A 15,948-nucleotide genomic window follows, 5' to 3' on the forward strand; every position below is an offset into this window, starting at 1 on the left:
GAAGGTGATATCATTATTATCCAAAGTACATGTATGAAGACACGAATTGGTGTGCATATACTATGTATACAACCAGAGATATGAAAATTGAGCTCTATATGTGTAATAAGAATTGTAATGCATTCTACTGTTGTATATAAATAAAAATAAATAAATAAATAAAAATTTTAAAAATCCCATGATAACATTAAACCTAATGGTGAAAGACTGAAAGTTACATTTCAAAGATTGGGAACAAAACAATTATATCTCCTCTCATTAATGCTATTAAACATTATACTGGAGATCCTAATCACCACAATAAGAAAAGAGAAGGAGCAAAATACATTAAAGTCAGAAAGGCATAAATAAAATTATCCCTATTTGCAGATGGTCTGTACTACATAAAATATTCCAAGGAATCTACCAACAATTTCTAGAACTAAAACATGAATTCAGTGAGTTTATAAGATAAAATTTCAACATACAAAAATCAATTGTATTTCTACATATTGGCAATGAGTATATTACCACTGAAATATAAAACACAGAGCCCATTATGGTTTAGATATGAAGTGTCCCCCAAAAGCTCATGTGTGAGATAATATAAGAAGGTTCAGAGGTGAAATGTTTAGATTATGAGAGTTATGACCTCATCAGTGGATTAATATACTGATATGGATTAATTATGTTGTAACCATAGGTAGATAGGGTGTGACAGAAGAAGTAGGTCATTGGGGGTATGACTTGGGTTTAGATTTTGTCCCTAGTGAATGTTGCTGTATCTCTTGCTTGTGGCCATGTTCTGAGCTGCTTTCCTATGCCACACCCTTCCACCATGATGTTCTGCCTCACCTGATGCCCATAGCTATGAAATTGGCCAACCACAATTGAACCCCTGAAATCATGAGGCAGTATAAACTTTTCCTCCTCCAAGTTTTTCTTACCAGGACTTTTGGTCACAGTGACACAAGGCTGATTAAAACAATTGCTCAGATTTTGAAATAAGCATAAATCTAACTTGCATAGGACTTACATGCTCAAAACTACAAAATACTTATTAAATAAATAAATAATGATTTAAGTAAATGAAGTCCATACATTGGAAGCTTCACTATAGTAAAATGTCAATCTCCCCAAATGTATATACAGGTTTGTAATGATTACTATCAAAACCCAGCAAGTTTTTTGTAGATATGGACAAAATGCATCTACAGTTTATATAGAAAAGCAAAAGTGTTAGAATAGCTAAATACATTTGAGAAATCAGGTAAAGAGGGAAATGAGTTTTTCTTATGTTAAGCCTTATACAGCTCCAGCAATATAGAATGTGAGTACTGATGGACAGATACACATAGATCAATTTAACAGATTTTAAAACCAGAAAATATCCTAACACAAGAAATAGAGATATAGGCCCTGATTTTTTACAAAGTTGCAAAAGTAATTCAATGAAGGAAGGTTAGTCTTCTACAAATGGTACTGGGACAATTGGATATCAACAGGCCAGAAAATGATTCATGACCTAACATACAAAAATTTACTCAAATTGGATTGTGATGGACTTATATAGAAGATTTTTTTAAAAAAAAACAAGGACTAAGCAAAGAGTTCTCCAACTTGACACTAACAAGAAATAACAATAAATATTTTGCTCTATGAAAGACACTATTGAGAGGATGAAAAGACAAGTTACAGGCTCTAGGAGAATATAATTGCAAACCAAATATCTGACAAAGGACAGTAAAAGAAAACTAATAATTCAATTAGAAAATGGATAAAAATCATGAAGAGAAATTTCACTGAAGAGACTGTATGGATGACAAATGTCTTGGTCCATTTTGTGCTGTTTTAACAAAATATGTAGGACTGAGTAATTTATAAAGAACAGAAACTTACTGTTTCCTGTTTCTAGAGGCTGGGAAGTCTAATATCAAGGTAGTGCCAGCATCTGATGAGGGCCTTGGTGCTGGGTCATTCCATGGTTCAGTGTGAAATGTCAAGAGTATAAGTCAGAAGGGGATCAAACTCTCCCAATCTAATTTCTTTAAATTTATTCATTATGGCAGAATTCTATGGCCTAATCACCTCACCACAGTTCCACCTTTTCACAGTCCCACCCTTTAACACTATTGCATTGGGGAGTAAGTTTCTAATACAAGCTTTCTTGAAGATACATTCAAACCAGAGCAGCATGTAAGCACTTGAAAAGATGGAAAGCACAACTAGGCATTAGGGAAATGAAAGTTAAGGCCACAACGAAATATCTCTATTTCTAAAAATAGAGCTAAAATAAAAAATAGTGACAAAATACCCAATATTCATGAGATACTGGAGAAACTGAGTCACTCATATACCACAGATGGGAATAAAAACTGGTAGAGCCACTCTGGGAAAATAGTTTGCCAGATGTTTGTCTGTTGCTATATGCCATAGCAATTGAAACCTAAGACTCAATCTTATGTAAAAATCAGCTCTGGATACATGCCTTTATCCCAATACATACAGTCAGATAGGAGCAAAAAATTAAGGAGACATATTTCAAGTCATCTTAGCTGACAAGTCTCCCTAGTGAGGGGCTCTGTAAAGCTTTGTTTAAATAGCTTTATTCATAGTAGTTCTCTTGCACTGAAGAATAGATGAATAAAATAAAACAAAATCAAAGGCAGGGCATGGTGGCGCATGCCTATAATCCCAGCAGCTTGGGAGGAGGTTCAAGAGTTCAAAGCCAGCCTCAGCAAAAGCAAGGTACTAAGCAACTCAGAGAGACCCTGTCTCTAAATAAAATACAAAATAGGGTTGGGGATGTGGCTCAGTGGTTGAGTGCCCCTGAGTTCATTCCCCACTAACCAGGTCCCCCAAAAGAAAGAAATCAAAGACATACAGAGACATACTTTTTCTCTCCTTTAGCTATGTGAAAGGGGAACAGAAATATAAGATTTCTGAATATTCTAAAGAGAATTGTCATAAGTTCATGATGTGATGTATGTTATGTAGATCAAAGAAATATTTATCTATTTATCATTCATTTAATCTTTATTTGCTCTTTCCTTTTCTTTCTTTCTTTCTTTTTTTTTTTTCATTGCTGGGGATTGAAGCCAAGGCCTCACACGTGCTAAGGAAGTTCCCTATATTGAGGTATATCCCCAGCCCTTTTTATTTATGTATTTTTTTTGAGAAAAGGTCTTATTAAGTTTCTGAGGCTGGTCTCACACTTGTGATCCACCTGCTTCAACCTTCCAGGTAACTGGAATTACAAATGTGCACCACCATGCCCAGCTTTTGATCTTTCTTTCAACAAATCTCTGTATATCTATTACTTATCAAACAATATTCCAGATACTGAAGAAAGCAGTGATAAAAGTATTTGCTCTTATGATGTTTATAGTCTATGGTGGATAGACAATGAATAAATATGCATAAGTGTAATAAAGCAAGTAAAGATAAATGTAATGGAAGTAAAAACAGTTTAGGAAAGAAAGCAGTAATAGGAGCAGGGATGTTATCCTATACAGGGAAATCAAGGTAGGCCTTTCTGATTTTGAGCAAGGAGTTAACGGATATAAAGGAGTAGATGATACACATATCTGAGAGAGGTTATCTTCTATTTGTAGAAATATTTTATCAGTTAGTGTTTGTGGTCTGCTGAGAGGCTATATGCCACATATGATTCACAGGAGTAAGCCAGAACTGACACTTGACAAGGAATTGTTCCAACAACCATTCCTCCTCTAAATTATCTAACCTCTTAAGAAATCACTTATCAAGTTGCTCTAAAGTGCTATTTCCAAACACAGTTGTTTTGTTTCCATAATCCACCATCTCCAAATAGTCAATGTCTGCATTGTGTGGAATCAATTTCCCTGGAAGGAGGTAGAAATTCTTGGGGTATGTTTCATGGTGGAAGTACTCTCCTAAGAAAATATTATAAGAAAGTATATAAAACTGGCTACAACTGAGTAAGAAATCAAGTAAATGTCAGGTTTCTACCTAAATCTAACTTTAGCCTGATCCAAAGGGAAGCTCCAGTGCATGAATGCACCACAGAATTTTCCCACACTGAGACATACATGCATTTGTGCCTCCTACTGGATTGATTACCCCTTGGCTTTGGATAGGAGAGGGTTAGAACAAGATATAACTTCTCTACTATTCCTAAGCAAAACCTACTAAAGGGGATCTGTGGGAAGAATCTACAGAATCTATTACCCCTAACAATACTCTCCAGCCAGTGAGAGTATGGTTTGAGCCTGCAGTTACCCTAAGATATCCATATGAGTTGCATGATTGCATAAAAGTCACTGATATTATCATAATAAACTTTCTTTAAATCAAATATTGGAAACCACTGACTCCATGTAGATAGTTTAGGACTTCAGGAACTTGGGACACAATGCATATTAATATAAGTAAGTTCATTTAATCCATGTATATTCCACAATTATTGATTATTATAATCTACATTTATTCTTTGTTTAATCAGCACACATTCTAATTTTTCTGGATTTTACTCATAAACCCTGACCCTAGACATTATGACACTTTGCTACAATGTTGTTCCTGTAATCCCAGTGGCTTGGGAGGCTAAGGCAAGAGGATCATGAGTTCAAAGCCAGCCTCAGTAACTTAGTGAGACCCTAAACAACTTTTGCTGACTGAACAAGTTTTTTATACCATACACAGTTTGAATAGCTTGGAAACAATATTCTTTCAGAAAACTCTAGAAAGGAAAGCCCTATGACATTTTCTAAAAGAATTCTAGGATGGTGGAATGTGATAGACATCATTATCCAAAGTACATGTATGAAGACACGAATTGGTGTCAACATACCTTATATACAACCAGAAATATGAAAAGTTGTGCTTATTATATGTATAATAAGAATTGCAATGCATTCCACTGTCATTGATTTTTTTAAAAAAATCAATAACAAATGTTTTAAAGAACTTGATTTTTTTAAAGGAAGGAAAAAATAAATAAATAAAAAAATTCTAGGTGATATTGAAGTCTTACAGCCAATTTTGAGATTTTTTTTTAAAGACTTACCTGTCTATGACAGGTAACTTTTAAAGGGAATATCATTTCATCACACATGTATATATTTGACAATAATTTATTGACTGCTTACTGTGCACTAAGTACTATGCACTAAGGATTCTATGAGTAAGTAAAACATGGTCTATGAGATCAATTTTGAAGATGCTAAGAAAAGTAACTACTTAGCAATAATATGATATTTAAATATTACCTTTTACCTCAGAGTTGTTTTCACTTTAACACTATTGAAATTATTTGTAAAAACAAAAAATAGAATGTTTTTTCTTCATTGAAACTTAACACAGGAGGAATTTCCTGAATACTGGAGTGAGAATCTCCCCAATCCACTCCTCCATAGAAGCAACAATAACATTGGCAAAAATGTCAAAATTAACTTTTTTTGAACTCTAAAATTATCCAAAGGCTTACACAATCCAAAGGGGGTGATTACTAGAGAAAAATGGCTGGATTTCAGTAAGAATGGTGATCTATGTGGTATTGTGTTATTTTAACTCTCCAAAACCTATTCCCCTCTATCCAGGTTTATAAAAGTCTGGAAACATCCTCACTAGCAGTAGTATATATGTAAATCAGAGGCATGCTGCACACAGTGATGCATGACTGTAATCCCAGTGTCTGAAGAGGCTGAGGCAGGAGGATCAGAAGTTTGAGACCAGGCTGGGCAACTTAGGGAGACCCTTTTAAAATAAAAAGGGCTAGGAATGTGGTTCTGTGATAAGGCACCCCTGGGTACAATCCCCAGTACCACAAAAGAAAGAAAGAGGAAAGGAAAGAAAGAAGTAAGGAATCATTTAAAAGGAAGAAAAAGAAAACCAGAAACATTGCAGCTATTGGATGGGGCAGAAAGGTCCATTGCCTCCTAAATATCTCACCCTCAGAGAATTGTTACTGTTTCATTTTTTCTGACAGCTTTACAAAGCTCCATTATCAAAACTTGTCTTTATTTGAACACATATATTATTCTACATGAACAGCACTATATCCAGGGCATTTGTCAATATCAACCAGCAGGGATTATTTTAAATAGAAACTGCCTATGGCAGTGTTACAGTTTGAGACAAACAAGAAGCTAACAAAATATTAAAAGCAAAAAACTGTTAAGAAGATTGCATGTTCTCATCATACTGGGAAAAAAAAAATGACCACTTCTATTTGAAACTATACTGGCGATTAAGCAAGAATATTTAGGCAAAAAAAAAAGACTTTCAGATTTGAAAAAGAGAAATAAAACTCCTGATTCACAGATTACATGGTCTCATATATAGAAAGTACTAATATATAGGAAGTACTATATATAGGAAGTACTAATCAGTCAACCAAAATCTTATTAGAACGAAAATACAAGTATAGCAAGATTTTAAGACAAAGTCAACTCAATTTCTATGTATAATATCAATTAACAGTGTGAAAATAAAATTATGAAAAATTCTATTTATGATAATATCAAAAGAATAAACTACTTAGATATATGTTTAATGAAGGAAGTGTCAGATTTGTACACTAAAGACTAAAAATATTCTTGAAAGCCATTAAATAAAACCTTAATGAATGGAAAGACATCCATGATCATTTATCAAAAAACTGAATATTGTTAAGTTGGCAACACCCCCCCAAATTGATCTAAAGATTCAAACTTCCAGCTTTCATTTTTGCAGAAATTAATCAACTCATATTAATATTCATATGGAAATGCAAAGGACTTAGAATATAAGTGAAAACAATCTTGAGAAAAGAGAAGCAAAATGCAGGACTAATATTTTTCAAGTTCAAAACTTACTACAAACCTACAGTTATCAAGTCTGTGGCACTAGAATAAGAATAGATATAAAATCAATGCAATAGAATTAAGAGGCCAGAAATAAATCCTTAAAATTATGGTCAATTGATTATCAGCATGAATAGTAATATAGTTCAGTGAGGGAAAGAAATGTTTCTACAAATGGTGCCAGGACACCTACATATCTACAGGCCAAACAATGAATTTGAACTTCCACCTTACACTATATATAAGAATTAACTCAAAATATAATATAGACCTATATATAAGAGCTAAAATTATAAAACTCTAATTTTAAAAACATTAGAGTAAATAGTTGTAACATTGGCTTATACAATGACTTCAGATGTGGTACCTAAGGTACAAGCAGGAGAAAACAAATATATAAATTAGACTACATAAAAAATAAACCATTTATTTTTCCAAGAACAATCTGGATGCCCAAGATGAATAATGAGGTATTAAGGGGAGAATTTGAAAATATCTGATATATTCCTGAAAACTTAGAAGAAAATGTGCAGTGCACAGCTATGTGCATACCAAGGAAAGACTATAATAAAAGACTGAGTGGGCAATAACAAGTGTTATTGACAAGGATGTGGTAAAACTGGAATTCATATGTTGCTAGTGGCAATGTAAAATGGAACAACACTTTAGTAGTTCTTCAAAAAATTAACCATATTGTTGCTTTATGAGCCAGCAATATCACTCCTAGGTAGTTATACAAGAGATTTGAAAGCATATATTACCCAAAATTAGTATACATTAATATATCATTTTTATTATAGTCCAAAATGGAAAGAATGTTCATCAGCTGATGAATTGATAAATATAATGTGGTATATCAATAGAATGAAATATTAGCAGTCAAGGAAAGGAGTGAACAACATGGGTGAATCTTGAAATAATTGTGCTAACTGAAAGAAGTCAGACACAATGCATATTTCAAGTTACATGAAATATCCAGAGTAGGCAAATCCATAGTGACAGAGAGTAGATTAGTAGTTGCCTGTGGCTGGTGCAGGGAGCTGGAATTGGGAAAGTCTGCTAATGTTTATAGGACTAATTTCATGGTGATAAAATGTTCTAAAATTATGTTGTTTTGATGACTGCACAACTCTGAATGTAGTAAAAACAACTGAATCCTGCACTTAAAACGGGTAAATTGTGTGCTTTATGAATTATACTTCTACAAAGCTATTATTTAAAAAAACTAGCCTAGACATCTTGAGATAAATAGCTTATTGAGAACAAAATTACTGACCTGGTTCTCATTCACATAAGACAACCCGGTATACACACTGGTGTTCAGATTTCCAAAATGTTATCAAAGTTTAGCTACACATTTTAACAAACATAAATTATTGAAATAATATAAGCATTGAGGCTGTACACATCATACTAGGTTGATAAATAAGGATAATAGTAAAAAGTTAATTTCCAAAATCCCAGAAGTTTACTGGCAGTCCTTCTTTCTCTTCAAGGAAAATGCCAGGAAAGGAAAGGTCTAATAAGTTGAAAATACGCAAATGCATTCTAATATCAAGTTCTCTTACAAATCTATAACACTGGGACACAGAAGAAAAGCTAACATACGGAGATTTTTATGAAAAATAGAAGTAGGATTTGAATGGATAAAAGGAGAAGGAAAAGGGAACATCATAAACCATTTATAGTGCATCTAATATGTACTCAGTATAAGCAAAGGCATATGGACAAATATTAGCATTTGTTTTGAGACACCAAGGGGCAAAAGGGGACTAAAACCACTGAAATGGTGGGTCTGTGTTAGAGATTTCTGTTTATGCTCTCCAATAAATAAATCAAACTATATTCCACATCTGAGAGAAAGATAACATAGGAACATCCTTGATTCCAATGAAATAGGTGGTATTAAAAGCTATACAAATCCATCTGTGTATATAGAGGCAATTTAGTTAATAAAATCATCAAGAGCAACCATAAAAGGGAAAGATGTTGGAAAAGGGCAGCACTGAGCTGGAGGTTGTAGTGCTCTGGTTGCCAGGCAGCCACCCTCAGGCCCTCTCTTGTTACCGTGGTGATGTTTGGAGAGCTTACCTAAACACTCTTTGAGATAGCATCTGAACTCTCCACATCCTTTTAGCACCAACTAGTCATGCCACTTCTTTTTACTCCTCCCCCACAACTCCACCTACACTCTTATAATCTTACAAATTTGATGCACCTACAAGTGTACCTCCAATGTCCAAGGCTAAGGAATGATGCTAATTTGCCTGACCTGGGATATGAATGAAAGGATAGTTAATGAATAATAGAATATATCAAAATAAGTTTCTTTAAATTTTATATATATATATATATATATATATATATATATATATATATATATATATATATACACACACACACACACACACACACACACACATATATATTTGGTAAATAATGCAGGATTTATCAGACTTAAGGTCTTGAAAAACATATTATGGACACAATACCTATATTTTATTTATTTATTTTTAATGTGGTATTGAGGATTGAACCCAGTGCCTCACCCGTGCTAGGCAAGTGCTCTACTGCTGAGCTACAACCCCAACCCATTAAAAAGCCTTTTTTTATTAAGGCTTGGTAACCAAGAATCTTGACTTATAGTTCTGATGCTCTTCTATTTATCACTGTGTGATCTTGTTCATGTTAGTCTGAACTTTCTAATTTGTAGTAAAAGGAAGTTGAATTTTAATAGCTACTTTTAAACATTTCTGGCCATAACCTAATCTAAGAAATACATTTTACAGCACAGCCCAGTATACTCAAATACATGACAACAAATCTGAAACAAAAATTTTATGAAGCAATTCTTACAATTACTATGTGTGATGCACTTTGATATTTTCTGTGCTATTCTTTTTCATATTTTTAATTGCTGGTTGTGACCCAGTAAATCAATTTCATAACCTCATTAATGCTTCACAATCCACAGTTTGAAGAACACTGAACTAATGAGTATCTAATGGCTTCCTATAGTTGTAGTATTCTATGATTTTATGTCATGCCTTTATCTTCCTTTTGAATAATAGCAACAATAGCTAGCATTTATTGAATTTTTAGTATGTGCCATTCATTATTTTAAGTACTTTACCTATATGTAGTAACTTAATTTTCAACAAATGTGACTACTTTTATTAGTACAATTTTAAAGATGAATAAATCGATGTGCACCAAATTTGGTGTTCTACCAAAATACATTTTGTGAAATATTTAAAGTGTTTTGAATATCTTACTTAGAACATATCCATTTTATAGCCTTGTCTGCTTTTATAATTTAACCTCTGGAGGGCACTGTAACAAAACTTCCAGATGAGGTAGAAAAACTAACCTAAAGGTTACCCTAAAAGTCACTCTAAAAGTCTCTTACTGTTATTGTGTACTATAACTGATCCTAAAACAGGTATAATAATACCACATCAGGGAGCATTCATACTCCTGTAAGTGTAACAAATGCTCAAATAGACACCTAAATTCTTAGTGTGGCACACATTATCAGCAGATTGCCAGAGTAATACAAAAGACTCCAAAAGTGTACACTTAGTCATGTACATCTTTATTGTGAGTTATAGTGTAAAAACAAACATGGGTGCTATTTCTTCCCAATTTCAACTACCAAGCACTACAATCAAAATCCATCTTTCATGAATTAGCTGGAGGAACCAGAATGTGATGATACAGTATTATTATGCATAAATTCCATAGAGTACATAGTTCAAAAGATGCTGATGAATTAGATTTTAAATACTTCGATTATGTTCTTTTTAAAGGATAAATAATAGATGGTTGATATTTAATGACTCCTACAGTAAATCTAATAAAAATCCACAATTTCACTTAATCATTTAACAATTACTGTTGAGCATCTACTTTATGCTATATACTGATTTTACCACTGGAGATTCAGCAGTGAAAGTCACAAAGTGCCTATGTTGAGGGAACTTATTTTATGCTTTATAAATTAAAATATTTGTTTATTGCATTTGTGTGCTTATGGGAAGACACACTTGTATATTTCTTTGGGAAGAAAGGTAGTAATAATTGTGTTTTACATTTATTTAAAATAGTCAAATGCCTTTTATGCATAGTAACTGTGAAAGAACTATAGGAAATAAAAAAGGAACAAATCAGGTTTTGCTCTCAAAAAGCTTCAAATCTAGTTACTCCAATGCCACCTAACCAAGAATATTTTGTACCCCATGAGACATTTGGCAATGACTGGGGATATTCTTGATTGTCACAATGGAGTCTGGGGAAGTAGGTAATATAGTCATGTGCTGGGTAGAGTCCATGAATAATTCTTAATATCTTATAGTGCACAAGACAGTCTTATAACAACTAATTTTCTAGCCAAAAATGTAAAGAGTGCCCTAATCAGACAGAATACATAATTTGAAAGGGTTTTTTAAAAATGTATTTTATTAGTGCAGTATAGTTTTACAATTCCTAGGGTTCATTTTGACATAATCACACATGTGTGGAATATAATTTGTTCCACTTCAGTCCCTAGTATTTCCTCTTTTTCTCTCATCCTCTCTCCCTCATTCCCCTTTCTGTACTCTGCTGTTTTCCTTCAATTTATTTATGGTTTTTTAAATTGGTGCTTTATAGATAAACATAATGTTGAAATTCACTATGGTATATTCATATATGTACATAGCATAATAGTCAATTTCATTCCACCACAGTTCCTCTTTTCTAGTCTCTCCCCTTCTATCCCTTTCTGTCATTGACTGATCTCCCTTCTATTTTCATGGGATTCTCTCTCACACGCACTTATTTTCCTCATTTTTCTCTAGATTCTGCATATGAGGGAAAACATTCAACCCTTTACTTTCTGATTCTGGCTTATTTCACTTAGCATGATGTTCTCCAGTTTTATCCATTTACCAGCAAATGACAAAATTTCATTCTTCATTATGGTTGATTAAATCTCCATTGTATATAACATGTTTTTTAATGGAAAGTTATTAGATGATGAATGTTAAATGAATGATATATACAAAGCAATACTGAGAAGAGAAAGATCATTCTAGATTTAATTGGTTCAGAGAGGTGCTATGAAGGAAATGGAGCTCAAGTTGAAGTGTAATGTCAATCCTATGCTCAAAAAAGGAAAACATTCTGGGCCAGCTACCTATCTGACTTCATCTACCCCTCTTCCTTTCTCCCCTGCACTACAACCCACTTGCTTTTGCATTTCCTTGAAAATATCCAACGTATTTTCTGTTTCTTATGGAATCTGCTCTTGCTGTTCTCTCTGATTCAAGTGTTTCCCCAGATATCCACATAGGTCACCCCCTCACTTTCTGCAGGTCTCTTCTACTCAATATGTTATTAAAGAAACTTTCCCTATCAAACTCTAAAATATTAACTCCTGTCCCTCCACTCCTTTTCCCCTTACTATGATTTTTTGTCTCCACAGCCAACTGTACACGGCTCAGAAAAATATATGTAGAATGAGTGAAATAATTAAATATTAAAAATGGCAGAGTTCTGCAGCCCAAGCAGTGAAAAGCTAGACTATAAAACCCTGACCATAGTTATCCCCAGTACCTGTTTCATAGTAAGGACTTAATAAACAGTGTATAAAGAATAATAAAATAAAATAGCAAAATGAAACTAATATAAACAAAATTAGCTCATAAAACCTTTCAAATATTCTTAGGACAATTACTACATTATGTGTAATATTAGCACCTCTGGATACATCTAATAAATATCATATTTTAAAAAATTAGTTATAGATGGACAATAGCTTTATTTTGTTTGTTTATGTTTATGTGGTGCTGAGGATCAAACCCACTGCCTCACACTTGCAAGGCAAGCACTCTACCACTGAGCCCTTATATTTTTAATTCTGGCTATTCTAATAAGTTTTTTCACTTCAAATTTATTCCTGATATATGCTCTGTACTAATGAAATGCAGGTATTGAAAGTCTGTAGCTTATCTGTATATTAGGCTAGTTATTATATTAAAAATAAGTGCATTTTAAGAAAGCACAATGTAGGCTGGGGTTGTGGCTCAGTGGTAGAGCACTTACCTAGCATGCATGAGGCACTAGGTTCTATCCTCAGCGGCACATAAAAATAAAATCAAGATATTGTGTCCACCTTTCAATAATAAATAAATAAATAGAAAGAAAGAAAGCACAATCTAAAAGTGATTCTATCAAGTCAATTCTACTATCTTCTGTTTTAATTTGCACTTAATCACTAATTCACCCACCCTGCTCTCAAGAAGCTACTACAGACAATTATGCTAATCATAAAAGCAGTGGCAATTAATGTTTATTGAGGACTTTTTGTTTTCCTTCTGTGTGTGTGTGTGTGTGTGTGTGTGTGTGCGCGCGCGCGCTAGAGACTGTCCTAAAGGCTGTCCTGAAAGCATACATTATCCGATTTTGTTCATACTACAGGAGACCCATGTTATCGCATTCATGTATATTAATCAAGGATAAATTACTTTCTGTTCTTGGCCCAAGTTCCAAACCCCAAACCTCTGAGTTTTGATTACATGCACCCTACTTCCTTACACTTTCTTTTCCAATTGCCACTTGTACTCTCCTTTTGGTGGGAGCCAGGAGCTCTCTTTCCCCTCCCTCTGGATAAGCTTTGAGAACCTTGATGACATCGCTTCCACCTCCTACTCCTCGGCCACTCCTCCCCGAGACCACAATCAGGCAGGCACCAGGTCGGAAGACCTGCTACGTAACCCGCTGGTGCTACTGCCTAGTAACAGTGCCTCAGAATTAGAAGCAAGTCGGGAGAGGGGTGGGGCGGGAAAGCTGGAGCGCGCGCAGGCGTAGCGTCTTTGCAGCCTCGCTACGGGGCGGAGACTTGCCAGTTAGCAGGGGCAGAGTAGCGATCGTCGCCAAAGCGCGCGGTTTCTTTTCTCCCAGCTTTGAACCCGGCAAACTAGCTTTTAGGAGTACAGAGAGTTCGAGGTTATATCACAATGTCTGGTGAGTCAGGTCAGCCTCAGGCTGGCCCCTCACACGCTGGGCTAGATTGGCCAAACCTTCAGAGAGATCGGGCTGGGGTCCCAGGAGGAGTGATCCGAAGGGCTGGTGCCCAGGGGCCCAGGTCCTGGATCCAAAAGGTTCTTGAGCAAATAACTGGCTCACCTCGTCAGTGGGTCACCCCCTCCGAGGTGGTGCCTGTCACTGTCCTGGCTGTCCAAAGGTACCTGTTGGAGGATGAGCCACGGGACACGGTGCCCAAGCCTCCCCTTTACTGCTATGATGTGACGATCTCAGACGGGGTGTACCAGGAGAAGTGCTACTTGGACCCCAGCTTGAACTCTCTTGTATATCAGAATATTCTTAAAGTTGGCATAGAAATGAAAATTTCCAGAGTCTCGTGTCTTTACAATGAGAAAAGGGTAGGCCAGGGAATCCTGTGCATAGATAATGTCCACTGTGGGGAGACCCTAGACGCAATTTCTTTAGAAACTCCTTTCAGAAATAGAGCACATGAGGAGAAACCCGAGAGACCCTTAAGGGGAGGGAAGAGTCATTACCTGGCGCTGTGGAATAATGAAGATCCTTATGGAGATATCTGGTTAACGGACAAGCAACCTGAGGAATACAATTTTAACAGTAAGTAATTGGAGGGAACGGCAAAGGGTTTCCAAAAGTTGCTTTGTTTTTTCCAGGAGCTTGCGCTAAAGGCAAAGAAATGAAGGTGCTTTTGTATTGTTGATTACAAGTGAAGGGTAGGAGCAAACAAGTTTTCTTGAAAGAGTGACAGAAGCTTTCTTAATGAAATTTGTGCAGCCCCTCTCTCGGTTTGATTGCAGAGTGGCCATTCTGAAGTGCCTCAACACATCTTAAATTCAGTGTAGCAAAGATACTAATGTGGAACTCAGTATTCCTCTTGCATTAGTTATATATTTGGCTATGGTGAATGAAGCTTAGTCACATTGCATTTCATTTGTGGAAATAGTATGTTATATTGGTTGAAGAGCATGTAGATTTGAATTTTGCATGGAAGTTGTAAATATTTGCATGTTTGCAGGTTTTGACCTTCATTCATAAAGGATGTCCCATGATTTATTTCTTAATAGTTTACATTAATCAAAATGCCACTTTTATATCCTTGTAACAGTTATTTAAATATCACTTTTTGAGGGTATGATTTTGTGGAAAGGCTCAGAATTCTCCTTTTCATGTTTCTTATTACTTATTATGAACATTACTGACCTATGAAGTTCAATTTTTCAGTATCAGAAGTGGGAAGTTACCCAGAAAATGCCAGCTCCTCATCAGTAACTGCTCTAAAATGCTTTTATTATTCTTATGAGATGGAATTAAGGGGAATGATAATACTGTGGGCATGAACACATATGGGAAGAGAATAAAATACAAAAAAATTAAATAAAAAGTACTAGGAGGAGAAATATAATTTTCTACACTTACTGATTTTCAGTATTTTTTTATGTTTTAATCAAACTGCTAAACCACAGGTCATCTTACTGTGATTTGTAACAGTAACAAATGAGAGCGGAAAGGATAACTAATTGAAAAATACACAGTTATAGTCATATCCAGTTATAAAGCAAAAAGAAAATGTTATATAAATTTGTAGTCAAGGATGATTTAAATAAGTAAATTTTTAAAAATTATTTCTGGAGTGAAATAATGGACTGACTTTTTAATTTTTAATTTATTTATTCTAAATCTTTAGCACATATATAGAGCACAATATTTCATGTCTCTGGTTATACACAAAGTAGAGTCACACCATTTGTGTCTTCATACGTGTACTTAGGGTAATGATGTAAATAATAGACTGATTTTATCTTAAGCATGGAATAAAACAGTAGTGCATTACTATTCTCAACGTTGATAATTTTTATTTTTAGAATTGAATATGTAAAATGAAACATTGGTGTCCTATAAGAGTTAAAAAGAGTTAAAATGTATATATTTCTAGCTTTTAAAAGAGTTAAAAATTTGTATATTTGGTTTTTGTTGTTATTATTAAAGTAGTATCTATTTATTTATCAAAAACATGTTTTATTACAAAATGCAATGTCCTTATGCTAAAAAAAAACTATACATTTAAAAGTATGTTCTGCTAAAAGTGCAAGATCCAAGTATA

At 34.4% G+C, this 15,948-nt stretch overlaps 1 protein-coding gene across 3 annotated transcripts in view; it reads left to right on the forward strand.

The window, feature by feature from the left end:
- Positions 1 to 13,801: 13,801 nt before the first annotated feature.
- The window catches only part of Radx (RPA1 related single stranded DNA binding protein, X-linked), a 63,863-nt gene continuing 61,716 nt past the window's right edge, over positions 13,802 to 15,948 (forward strand). For all 3 annotated transcript variants that reach the window (XM_077107311.1, XM_077107312.1, XM_077107313.1), the window contains exon 1: positions 13,802 to 14,444. In XM_077107311.1, coding sequence (XP_076963426.1) covers positions 13,802 to 14,444 — 643 coding nt within the window. The remainder of the gene's footprint in view (positions 14,445 to 15,948) is intronic.

This window comes from Callospermophilus lateralis, chromosome X (genome assembly GCF_048772815.1).
Source record: "Callospermophilus lateralis isolate mCalLat2 chromosome X, mCalLat2.hap1, whole genome shotgun sequence".
Lineage (NCBI taxonomy): Eukaryota > Metazoa > Chordata > Mammalia > Rodentia > Sciuridae > Callospermophilus > Callospermophilus lateralis.